This window comes from Silene latifolia, chromosome Y, assembly GCF_048544455.1.
Source record: "Silene latifolia isolate original U9 population chromosome Y, ASM4854445v1, whole genome shotgun sequence".
NCBI classification, from domain to species: domain Eukaryota; kingdom Viridiplantae; phylum Streptophyta; class Magnoliopsida; order Caryophyllales; family Caryophyllaceae; genus Silene; species Silene latifolia.
The window spans coordinates 31614429-31626661 of NC_133538.1; the positions used below are offsets into that span (position 1 = coordinate 31614429).

The following is a 12233-nucleotide window of genomic DNA, read 5'->3' on the forward strand; positions in this document are numbered from 1 at the left end:
TGGTGAACTTCGGGGATGAAGTTCCTTTTAAGAGAGGAAGAGTAATGTCGTAAAGGAAAAATAACGTAATTATAACAATTTTAAAATGCTTTCATGACATTTTAAAGTATGTTGAATGATTGCTAGGATAATTTTATAGTGGTCATTGTGTAATCGAGTAGCAGTTTATAATTGTTGAATAGAATAGCATGTCGTTGTACTTCATTTTCTGTTAGTTATTCATTATGTTGCCATGAGAATTGGATGTTATTAGCAGTAGTGGAGTTGCCATTAGCAGAGTTGTGTTGTGTGGCTAAAGTGATAGAGTGGAATGAACAATGTGTTGTTGCGAATCTGTGGTAGGACCGTTGTTTTGTGTGTTTGTAACTAGTAGTCATTGATAAGTAATGGATGGAAGTATAGTCTGAAATTTATGTTGGTGTACGTTTGAGTAATACCATGTAGTAAGTGCAAGTGATAGTCGAGTTAGTCGTTCTTGTGGACAATGTGTGTTCGGTGATTCAAAAAGGAAGTTGTTGATTCGCTGGGACTCGTGTTGTGTATTGTGTGCTAAGGTGGATGATGATGATGTCTGATGAACATACATAAGGGGATGGTATTTCTAAACGATTATGTTGACCCGTGTCGGGTAAACGAGGGTGTTGACCTTGGTTCCTTTATCTGTGTGCCGCGGGGGAGGATGAGTCGAACTTCGGAGACGAAGTTCTTTTTAAGGGGGGAAGACTGTAATACTCGTCCTTTTAGGGATATGTTGACCGACGTTGACTGACCTTAGACATTGATTTTGACCTTGGGAAACCTTACGAGTGATGTCTTGAGACGATGTGAGCTGTGATTTGTGAGGGACTCGATCTAGCTGAGGCTACTCGATCGAGTAGCTTGGGAACTCAATCGAGTAGGGGTCACTCGATCGAGTAAGTTAGTTACTCGATCGAGTAACGGGTTTGCAGCGGGAATTATAAATCGATAATCGTGAAACCCCAAATCATTTCCGCACCTCATTTCCTAATCCTAGATGTCGTCGCTCTCTTTCTCCTTCACCATAATCCTTGCCTTGAGGTCCTTGAGGATACTTACACCATGGGGATGGGATGCTTGAGTCGGGTAGCGGTCTTGACGCCGGATTGCTATGCATAGGTATGTTATCGTCATCGTTGTTTTCAGTTAGGGTTTTAGTGATAGTGACAGATGGTTGTACTGTTTGCATAGGTGGGTTGCTTGGTTGATTGGTTTCATGTGGTCGGACGCTGAATCACTGTGGTGCGCTAAAGGTAGGTTCACCTACTCAGTACTGTTGGTTTTCTAGATTGTCTTTTGATGTGGTTTGGTTGATGTAGTGTCGGTATGGTTGATTGTTTGTGGAAATTAGTTGGTGTTGTGTCGTATTGATTATCGTTGTTGTGGTACAGCTGATTGTGATTGTTTGTCTATGGTTCTCGAGGTGCATCCTCGGCTGAGTGGAGTCACTTGCGGGAGTGGCTTCACGCCCGTAGTTCGCCCTCCGTGGAACCCGCCACGGGAGGGGATGTGCACATTAATGGACATGGGTTTATCGCTCGGTATGACGAGCGGGGCTTAGGTGGGAACGGCTGCGGTGCCCCACTGGCAGGGCTGGTCCAGTGGACAATCGGTGATGGTGATTGATTGGAGGAGATGTGGTGTGTGTGTGTGTATTGTTGTGCCTGTGTTGGGTATGTGGTTGTGTGTCCGTTCCCTCAGTTGCTGACTGACACGCCTAAAACGTCGCTATTTAAGATGGCCAAATTAACAATTTATATACCACAATACATACTAATTAATACTAATTCTAAACTAGTAAAGTAGGAAGCAATGGGATCGAACCCAAGAGAAGGGGGGTTTTGCAATGGTGAATTAAAAAGAGCAACTAGAACAATTGTGACAAATTAAACAACAAACAATTATGTAAAAATGGGGGGTTTTTTTGGTTTGGTTTTCAAAAGTAACAAAGACAAAGCAAAATTCAAACAAGAGTATGTAGCAAGCATTCAAACAAGCAAGTTTTAAGATGGAAATTTATCAATTCTTAGGAAAACTTAATCCGACTCAATAAAGTGAGGCACTTTAGTTAGTAAAACCACAAAATCAATCCTTTAATTATATATTATCACCCTATTGTGAAGATTAATCTTCTAAATCTCCTTAATGATGGCCAAATGACAAGGAAATCACACTTAATCAAATAACCCAACTTATCAATCCTACTAAGTAGAAATCACATACATTGGTTAAATTAATAAGAAGATAGAGCACTAGAGATTGAACAAGGGTAATTAGACACACTGAAATCACGATTAATGCCTAATTATAAGTTAATCCTTTACTTGCTAATTAATCCAAGAAGAAATCACATTCATTAGCATAATAACAAGGTGTTGCAAAGATGAGATTACAAGGAAATCACACTTAATAATCCCAACAACAATAAATTAAGGAACCTGATTAATTAAGCAACAAGGAAATCACACTTAATTACTCAATGTAAACAAGGATTCCAAAATTCAAACAATAAACACAAAGGATTAACAATGATGATGAAAATTAAGGAAAGATTAAGTAGTCTTACAACCAAAGATTACACCTTTGAGCCGGATTAAGATGAGGAGATTAGTTCTCCATAGTAGATCTAAACCCAATCAAAAAGATGAATAATTCCCAAAATTACAACTTGATTAATTAAAGTAAGCATAAAATCCCTTAACTTAGAGGAAAACATCCTATATATAGTATAACACAAGCTAATAACCATGGGCTTAACATAGTAAAAGTCCGTAATACAAAACGGAGTGAAACCCAGAAAACTCGCACGGTGCGAGAAATGGGTGCAGGAAACTCGCACCGTGCGAATTGTCTGCTGGAATGCGTTTTTTAATCGTTGCTTGCTTGATCCTTGGAAGGCTTCTTCATGATGTTTCTTTAATGCATGTTCTTAATCCTTCCTTTGATGCTTCTCTTGGTCACTTGGCACTTCATTCTTCACTAGAAAATCTCGCTCAATGGTGAAGCACTCGGAATTGGTCAAATAACGCTAGAAATTTCAAAAACCGTTACCAAATGTTACCAAATGAGCTCGAAATGATGCCAAACAAATGTAGAAATAGGAGCTCATCAAACACTCCATACTTAGCCCTTTGCTCGTCCCGAGCAAACTAAAGTAAAGCTAATCACCGCTTGGCTAAGAAAACCGCATGGGCATGCTCCTACTTCCCCTCACTTCTCTCACACTCCCTTCGTATATCATCCCTCTTCTAAAACACATGGTCACTTTTCGTCAAACCTCCAACATAATGAGTAAGTGACCCAAAATCCTCCAAAGCTTGTCTCTCTTCCCTCACTCGCCCTCCTTATACCATCCCTCTTCTAAGATGATCCTAGTCCACCGATTCTTCACCACCAATTCTTCATCACTCACAACAACTCTCCTTATTTCTCCCCCTTATTACTCCACTCAATTCAAACCCAAGGTCACCCTAGTCATCAAAGCATCTCCTTACACATCAACTAGGCAACCTCAATTTCCTCCAAAATACCTCTCAATTCATTCATTCAAAACAACACAACTCACTTCTTCATTCACCAAGTGTATCAAGCGCTAATTAAAGATTCGGTTTCCTACCCCCCCCCACTTAGCCTTGATACACTTCTATCCTACCCTTCCAGCCTTCTAGAGCTCCGCCACTTATGTCACAACCATCAAATAGAAGTATTCATGTATGTGACATGATTTCAAGGCTTCAAAGAGTCAACAAGATTTTCCAATTTTTCCTAATTCTCTCATTTTGCCTAAACCGCCCTTTCGTGTTTTCGGTTTAGCTCTTTTCCTCACCTCTACTCTCGTGGCTCGCACTCTTTTTTCATTTTGCCCGGAGTGACCTTTCAGGTTTTCACTCCGGCCTCGGCCACTTTCCCACTTTTGCCTAGGATGCCCTTTCGGGTTTTCATCCTAGCCGGGTTTTCTTCTTCTTTTCTTTCTTTTTCTCTTTTTTTTTTCTTTTCTTTGAATTGAAATGCGATGCATGAAATGAATATATTACAAAATATACATGATGTTACCAACTCATGTCCACCCCACACGTAATTTTTCACTTTGTCCCCAAAGTGTGAGATGAACACCCAAATCCTGCTCAAGAGTGTGAGCTTGTGGCACCTCCATTTCCCGGAGGTCCTCCCCTTCTTCTTGGTTCCCTTATTCTTCAAAGTCTTGCCATTTCGGCTCTTGCTTCATTCATTTGAGTCTCACCATAGCCTTGGTATTGGGTGGGGAAGTTTTGCATGTGTTGGGCATTCATGGCCGCAACCATATCAAAAGTTGCGTTTCGGACATAACACACCTCTTCCATGTCCTCTTGGTAGTGGTGGTAGCGGTTCTCGGCGATTCCCCACCGGGCATTCTCCGTGAGTTGAATTTGAGAGAAGGTGGACTCAAGGTTTGTTAAACGGTTTGTGACATCCGATTTCCATGTTTGGAAAGCGGGGTAGTTGAATTGTGGTGCCATGAAAGGATATTGTTGTGGTGGTGCTTGTGGCATGTGAAATGGGGTTCATCAAAAGGAGCATTTGGCATTGGTTCATCAAAAGCTGCATGAACATGTGGCATGTCACCATAAGTTAGAGCTTCCCCCCCCCCCCCCCACCCCCCATTGTGGTTCTTCATTGTCGGGTTCAACTACATGGGCTCTATCAACCCAAAGGTCCACAAACTCGTCATCGGTGGGCATGTAAAAGTCTTGGACACTTCCCCAACCCAAGGGTGAGTTGGGGGGACGGGGTAAGTAAATGTAATACTTGTAGTTCTTGCCACCCATACACCAAATCACCAAGGGGGCGATTTGGTCCATAACTTCAAGCATGTTTGCTTTTGTCAAGTACTTGTAGTCCATGAGGCAACTACCCTCAAGTGTCCATGCATTAGGTGGGAACGATACACCCGTCTTTGCCACAATCATCTCAATTATACTCCCGATAAAAATGGTTCCCTTTGGTTATTTTTGTAAGTCGAGGCAACCTTTCACAAACAAATGTACCCAATCCGGTATCCCTATCCCCTCCGGGGTCATGGACCAAAGGCATTGTAATTGGAGGTAGTTAATCTTGGTGGGTTCGGTCATGAACAAAAAGTTTGTGTTTATATGTTGGCTCAAGATGCGCAAAATGGGGTGGGGAAGGGTTGTGTTCTTTGAATTCCCGTGCCTCACATCCCCCGTAATGTTATTCAAAATTCACTCAATTTTTTCTTGTCAGTGGGTTCATTTACGGGGGCTTTAGTGATGTAAAGGGCCTCCCTAACTTGGTCATAAGTTAATGTGTGGACAAGTCGACATGCCCGGAACTTGATTCCCGGGGTTTTATCCTTCCCCAACTTTACTTTCTCCACGGAGGAGAGAAATTCAAAGGTAACACCTCTTCGGGTGGGTGCGGCTTTCCCAATAATCGACTCTAGGTCGACCTTCTCAAGGAGAATTCGGGTCATGAGAAGCATCCCCAACCCGATAAGAACATTTTCATCAAGAAATCTAGTCATAGCTACGGTTGACAAAGATGCAAACTTTTTCCAATTTTGGAGGGCTTTGTCACGGAGGCCCTCCTTTCCCGAGTACTCATTATCGTCAAAATCCGAGGCTTCCTTAGTTCCTTGTGAGGAGGAAGCCTCGGAAGCCTTACCTTTCCCATGGTACAACAAATTTTTCAGAAAAGGCACAAGTGGAGAATTTTTTTTTGGTTGAGGCAAATAAACAAACACCTAGTATGCAATAAAAGAATGATGTGCTAACTAGTTGTTTGTTAAATGCAAAGCACCTCACAAGTTAGAAAATGTTTATGGGCTAAAACAACAACAATTAAACAACAAAATTTTTGACTTTCCTAAGCAAATCTCGAAAATCTTGTTAACATGAAATGACAAGAATAAGAATAAGGTGTATACCTCCCTTTGATTCTTGTAAATGTTGTTGGATGATGAATATTACACAAGAATGCTCCCAAAAAGCCCTTTAATCCAATTATAAACCCGAAATCTTCAAATTTGAATCAACAAAACCCTAAGTTGATTGTTTTCGTGACTGACAAGGGTTGGATTGCTGCGATTTTTCGATCCAATTGATGTTGGGTGATGAAAATTGATGAATTTTGGAAGTTGAATGCTTGAAATTGATGATTTGTGAAGGATTTGATGATTTATTTTGAGTGGGTTAAGGTTAAGGTTAGGGTTAGGAAAGAGAAGGAGGGTTGTGAGAATTGGGGAAGAACAAAGGTGAATTAAGGAAGAGCTCGACTGAATTTTGCCTTAAGTCTGTTTTCTCGCACGGTGCGAAAAATGGGATGTGAAAACTCGCACCGTGCGAGGTTGCTGCTGGACTCGCACGCTTTTTGCTGCAATTCTTCAACTTAGCCAATTCTTTTACACATATTTCTTCCTTCCTTTCTTCACACATGCCCTTGAGTTGGTATCCTATACACTAACACACACATTAAAACATTCTAACGTGCCAAAACATTAATGAAAATGCAAGTGAATTAATTTATTATGCAATAATTAAATGATGCAATTAATTTAAACATGCAAAAATGTAATGAAAACAATGAGATGCGGAATTTAAATATGCAAGGGAAGAAATATTTATAAAATTTTGCCGTTTATTTGACGTCGATGGCTCGACAAAGTTGCATTTTCATTAATCTTCATAAATTGGATCAACAAGGTGTAGTGTTCCCACTTCACCTATTTCAATTCCTTCATGGTAGTGCTTAAGCCTTTGACCATTCACTTTCAAAACTTTCCCGGACTTTAAGCACTTGACATTGATTACTCCATATGGAAACACACGAACCACCTGATATGGTCCCATCCATCTAGATCTCAATTTTCCCGAGAAAAGTCTAAGCTGATTTTGAAAGAGTAAGACTTTCTCTCCCACTTGGAACACTCTTCTTGAAATCATGTTATCGTGCCATGCTCTTGTTCTTGCCTTGTAAATGGAAGCATTCTCATAAGCATCATTTCGAATTTCTTCCAATTCTTGGAGTTGAAGTTTCCTATGAAGCCCCGCTTCACTCATTTGCAAATTGAATGATTTGACCGCCCAATAAGCCCTATGCTCAACCTCCACGGGTAAATGACACGGTTTTCCAAAAAGTAAGCGGTAAGGTGACATCCCGATTAGTGTTTTGTAGGCCATGCGATATGCCCATAGAGCATTATCCAATCTCAAACTCCAATCCTTTCGGTCGGGATTCACCGTCTTCTCAAGGATAGCCTTGATCTCCCTATTAGAAACCTCGGCTTGACCGTTGGTTTGAGGGTGATAGGCGGTAGATACCTTGTGAATTACCCCATACTTTTTGAGTAGAGCTCCAATGGCTTTGTTGCAAAAGTGAGTTCCACGGTCGCTTATCAAGGCCTTAGGAAAACCAAATCGAGAGAAGATGTTGGTTTTGATGAATTCTCCAACTACCTTTGTATCATCGGTCTTGGTGGCCTTAGCCTCCACCCACTTGGAGATGTAGTCCACTGCTAAAAGGATGTAGGTGTAACCACAAGATGAGGGGAACGGTCCCATGAAGTCAATACCCCACACATCAAATATTTCACAATAGATCATTGGAGTTTGTGGCATTTCTCCTCTTATTGAAATATTGCCAAATCTTTGGCATCTATCACAAGTCTTCACCATAGCATGAGCATCCCGGAATAGTGTGGGCCAAAACAAACCGCTTTCCTAGACTTTCCTAGCCGTTTTCTTGGCTCCAAAATGCCCACCACAAGCATATTCGTGGCAAAATTTAAGAATTGGAATTACTTCGGTATCCGGGACACATCTCCTAATGACTTGGTGTAGCACAAAACTTCCAAAGGTATGGGTCATCCCACACATAATATTTAGCATCACTCTTGATCTTATCCCGTTGGGAACGAGAAAGACCCTTTGGAAACTCTTGTAAAACCAAGAAGTTGACTATATGGGCATACCCTGGCTCAATGGAAGACAAGGCTAGAAGGGTGTCATCCGGAAAGGTGGCTTGTATTGCTGACTCTAAGACTTCTTGAGGTTTTTCTTGCACAATTCTACTTAGGTGATCCGCCACCGTGTTGGTTGTGCCCTTCTTGTCTTTGAGCTCAACATCAAACTCACTCAAAAGCAATACCCATCGCATTAAACGGGGTTTGGATTCCTTCTTGTTCACCAAATGCCTTAAGGCGGCATGATCCATGAAGATGATGACCTTGGCTCCAAGAATATAAGGTCGAAATTTCTCCAAGGCAAACACTACCGCAAGAAATTCTTTCTCGATAGTGGTATAGTTTCTTTGAGCCTCATTCATCATTGTTGACGCATATTGAATAACATGGGGTGCTCTTCCTACCCTTTGTCCAAGTACCGCGCCAAGGGCATAATAACCCGCGTCCGACATTATCTCAAATGGTTCACTCCAATTGGGAGGTTGAATTATGGGTGCCGAAATAAGCTTCTCCTTGAGCATATCAAAAGCTTCCTTGCATTCTTCACTCATAATGAATTCACAATCCTTTTGAAGTAGCTTGCATAAGGGAGCGAAAATCTTGGAGAAATCCTTGATAAAGCGCCGGTAGAACCCGGCGTGACATAAGAAAGATCTCACTTCATGCACATTAGTAGGATAAGGCAAGGTGCGAATGGTATCGACCTTGACCTTATCAACCTAAATCCCCTTAGAGGAGACCACATGTCCCAACACTATTCCTTCATCAACCATGAAATGACATTTCTCATGGTTGAGAACGAGGTTGGTATCAATACATCTTTGTAAAACCCAAGAGAGATGACTCAAACAATCCTCAAAAGATTGACCATGAACGGTAAAATCATCCATAAATACTTCAATAAAGTCCTCCACATGATCCGAAAAGATGCTCATCATGCACCTTTGAAACGTTTCCGGTGCAATACAAAGACTGAAAGGCATCTTTCTATAGGCAAACGTTCCAAAAGGACATGTGAAAGTGGTTTTTGTTTGGTCCTCGGGTGCAATTGGAATTTGAAAGTAACCCGAGTATCCATCCAAAAAGCAATAAAAAGCTTTTCTTACTAACCTTTCCAACATTTGATCCATGAAGGGAAGCGGGAAGTGATCTTTTCAGGTCACGGCATTGAGCCTACGGTAGTCGATACATACTCGCCACCCGTTTTGAACTCGAGTTGGAATCAAAACACCTTTATGATTTTCGAATACCGTTAGCCCAGACTTCTTTAGGACAACTTGGGTTGGACTAACCCATTGACTATCGGAGATGGGATAGATCATACCTATATGAAGGAGCTTGAGTACCTCCTTCTTCACAACATCCATCATTGGAGGGTTCAAACGCCTTTGTGGTTGGCGAACGGGTTTGGCTTCATCCTCCAAAAGAATTCGGTGCATGCATAAAGTGGGACTAATGCCTTTGATGCCGGCCATGGTCCACCCAATTGCTTCCTTATGTTGTTTAAGAACTTGGATGAGAGCCTCTTCCTGCTCCCTTGAAAGCTTGCTTGAAATAATTACCGGTAAAGTTTCTTCATATCCTAGAAAAGCATACTTCAAGTGGCTTGGTAGGGGCTTTATTTCAACAATAGGAGCCTTGACAATAGAAGGAACGGGTTTATCCTGTGGTAGCTCTTCAAACAAATTGGAAGAAAGGAAGCAAAAATCCTGGACAGGGGAGAACTTGCACGGTGCGAGTTTCTGGCTCTATTTTTTCGCACCGTGCGAATTGCCTGCTGCCCTCCGGATTGCTTCCTTCTCTTCCCACTCTTCCATTGGCGGATTTTCCTCTAATTCTTGGATAGTTTCCTGAAAATTACAAGACAAAACATACCCCATATCCTCTCCAACCATTCCATTAGCTAAAGCAACATCTAATGTGTCAATCTTACATAATTCATATAGGGTTTGAACAATTGGTTCAAACATTTCAAGAAAACACAAAGAAGAGGTCTCGGTTGGGTATTTCATTGCCTCATATATGCTATACTCAATATTTTGCCCTCAAACTCCATTGTAAGACATCCACTAGACACATCTATCTTGGTGTTAGAAGTTCTCATGAAAGGCCTTCCCAACAAAATGGGAGTTGAGCCTTTCTCGGGTTCCATTTCAATTACATAGAAGTCGGCGGGAAAAATCATATCCCCCACCTTCACCACGACATCTTCAATAATTCCTTTAGGGTAAATTTTGGACCTATCGGTCAAAGAAATGACCGTACGAGTTGGTTTCAAAGGTCCCAATTTGAGAGACTCGTAAAGGTAAGTGGGCAAGACATTAATAGAAGCACCTAAATCAAGTATAGCATTTTGACAATCCAAGTCACCAATTTTGCAAGGGATGGTGAACATGCCCGGATCACCACATTTTTGTGGCAAACGCTTTTGAAACATTGCCGACACATGTTCACTAGCCCTTACCTTTCTCATGCTTTTTGCCTTGTTGGTCCTCTTAGTAGTGCACAACTCTTTTAAAAACTTTGTATGATTGGGAACACTACTAAGAAGATCAAGAAGTGGAATGTTTACCTCTACTTTATGAAAGATATCGTAAAGGCTTGAAGTCTTCTTGTCAATTATCCTTGTGTCATTCAAAGCACTTGTAAGTGGAGCTTGTGGCTCGTATTCCGGAAGTGGTTCATTAATCCTCACTTGTTCGGGTGTAGATGCTTCCCCATGTTCCACTACCACTTAAATTTCATCGTCAACTACATCCTCCACTTCATGAACAATAGGAAGTGGCCTTGATTTCTTAGGAACCTTGGATGCCTCTACCAACTCTCTACCATTCCTCAAAGAGACCGCTTTTGCTTGTTCTTTGGTGGGTGGAGGAATTGTGTGAGAACGGAGGCTCCCTCCTTGAGTGTATTGTGTAGTGAGTGTGTTGAGAATTTGACCCACTTGAGTCTCAAGGTTGCCAATTCTAGAGTTGGTAAGCCTATTTTGTTGAAGCACGGCGGTTTGGAATTCTTTGGTATTGTTTATCAAGGCTTGGCTTTCTTTTTGCATTGCTTGGCTTTCTTTTTGCATTGCCACTTGATTCATAGCATGTGTCTTCCTCATATCTTCCAAGGAATTTTGTGATTGGTTTTGATTTTGATTTGGCTTTTGAAATGAAGAGTTTGAGGATCCCTTTTGGTTTTGGTTGCCACCCCATCCAAAATTTGGGTGAGCTTTCCACCCCTCATTGTAAGTATTGGAATAAGGGTCAAATTTCCTAAACCCAAGAGCCTTAATTGCTTCACTTGCTTCCTCCATTTGCAAAGATGGACACCCATCGGTGGGATGAGTTGAATCATTACAAAGACCACAAAATTTCACATGGGATGTACTCCCATTCCCTTTTGTAAGTTCCTTAACCAAATTGGTAAGAAAATCAACTTTGTCTCCCATATGGTTGGAGTTTTGCCTTGAAGAAGATGCCACACTTGCCTTATTGACTCTCCTCCCGAAATTCCTAGAACTTCCTACCAATCTTTCAATCAAATCATTTGCCTCTTGGACCGACATGTACTCAATCCTTCCTTGTGTAGCGGCTTTAATCATCCTAGCATTATCCTCAAGGAGACCACCACAAAAGTTGAAGAGTAGGTCGTGGTCGGTATACCCATGGTATGGACAACTAGCAAGAAGTTGTTTGAACCTCTCCCAATACTCATACAAGTTCTCTCCATCCATTTGTTCAACATTACTTATTTCTTTCTTCAATTGAGAGGAGAGACTAGCGGGAAAATACTTCTCTAGAAAGGCCTTCTTCATGTGATACCAAGTAGAAATGCTTCCGGTGGGTAGATAGTAAAGCCAATCGTTTGCCGCATCCTTGAGTGAGAATGGGAAGGCTCTTAGTTGAAGTTGCTCATCGGTAACCCCATTAGGCTTCATGCTTGAGCAAACCACATGAAATTTCTTTAAATGCTTATTGGGATCCTCCATGCTAAGTCCATGGAATTGGGGCAATTGGTGGATGAGCCCGGACTTGAGTTCAAAGGTGGCATTTTCTGCTAAGGCCGAAAATGATATACATAAGGGGACTTGTGTAAGGTCCGGGGCGGTGAGTTCTTTGATGGTCCTAGGCCTTGGTGATTCCTCTTGTGGGTCACGTCTTGGGTGAGTTTCGGCATCACCCATGATGATTCTTATGGGTTGTGGATCGGTTTCTAAAACAAAAGCAACGTTGTTATCTTCCTCTTGGTGTTGTTGAGTCACGGGGTTAAT

General features: G+C 41.6%; 2 protein-coding genes across 2 annotated transcripts; both read right to left on the reverse strand.

Moving 5' to 3' along the window:
* Positions 1-7836: 7836 nt before the first annotated feature.
* On the reverse strand, positions 7837-9987 carry LOC141627798 (uncharacterized). The gene is made up of 3 exons (XM_074441019.1): positions 9750-9987; positions 9226-9650; positions 7837-8694 (listed from the first exon to the last, which is right to left on the reverse strand). The coding sequence occupies exons 1-3, from the start codon at positions 9985-9987 to the stop codon at positions 7837-7839; spliced, it is 1521 nt and encodes a 506-aa protein (XP_074297120.1).
* On the reverse strand, positions 9984-10448 carry LOC141627799 (uncharacterized). The gene has a single exon (XM_074441020.1). It carries the CDS (start codon positions 10446-10448, stop codon positions 9984-9986), a length of 465 nt encoding a protein of 154 aa, XP_074297121.1.
* Between the last annotated feature and the right edge of the window lie 1785 nt (positions 10449-12233).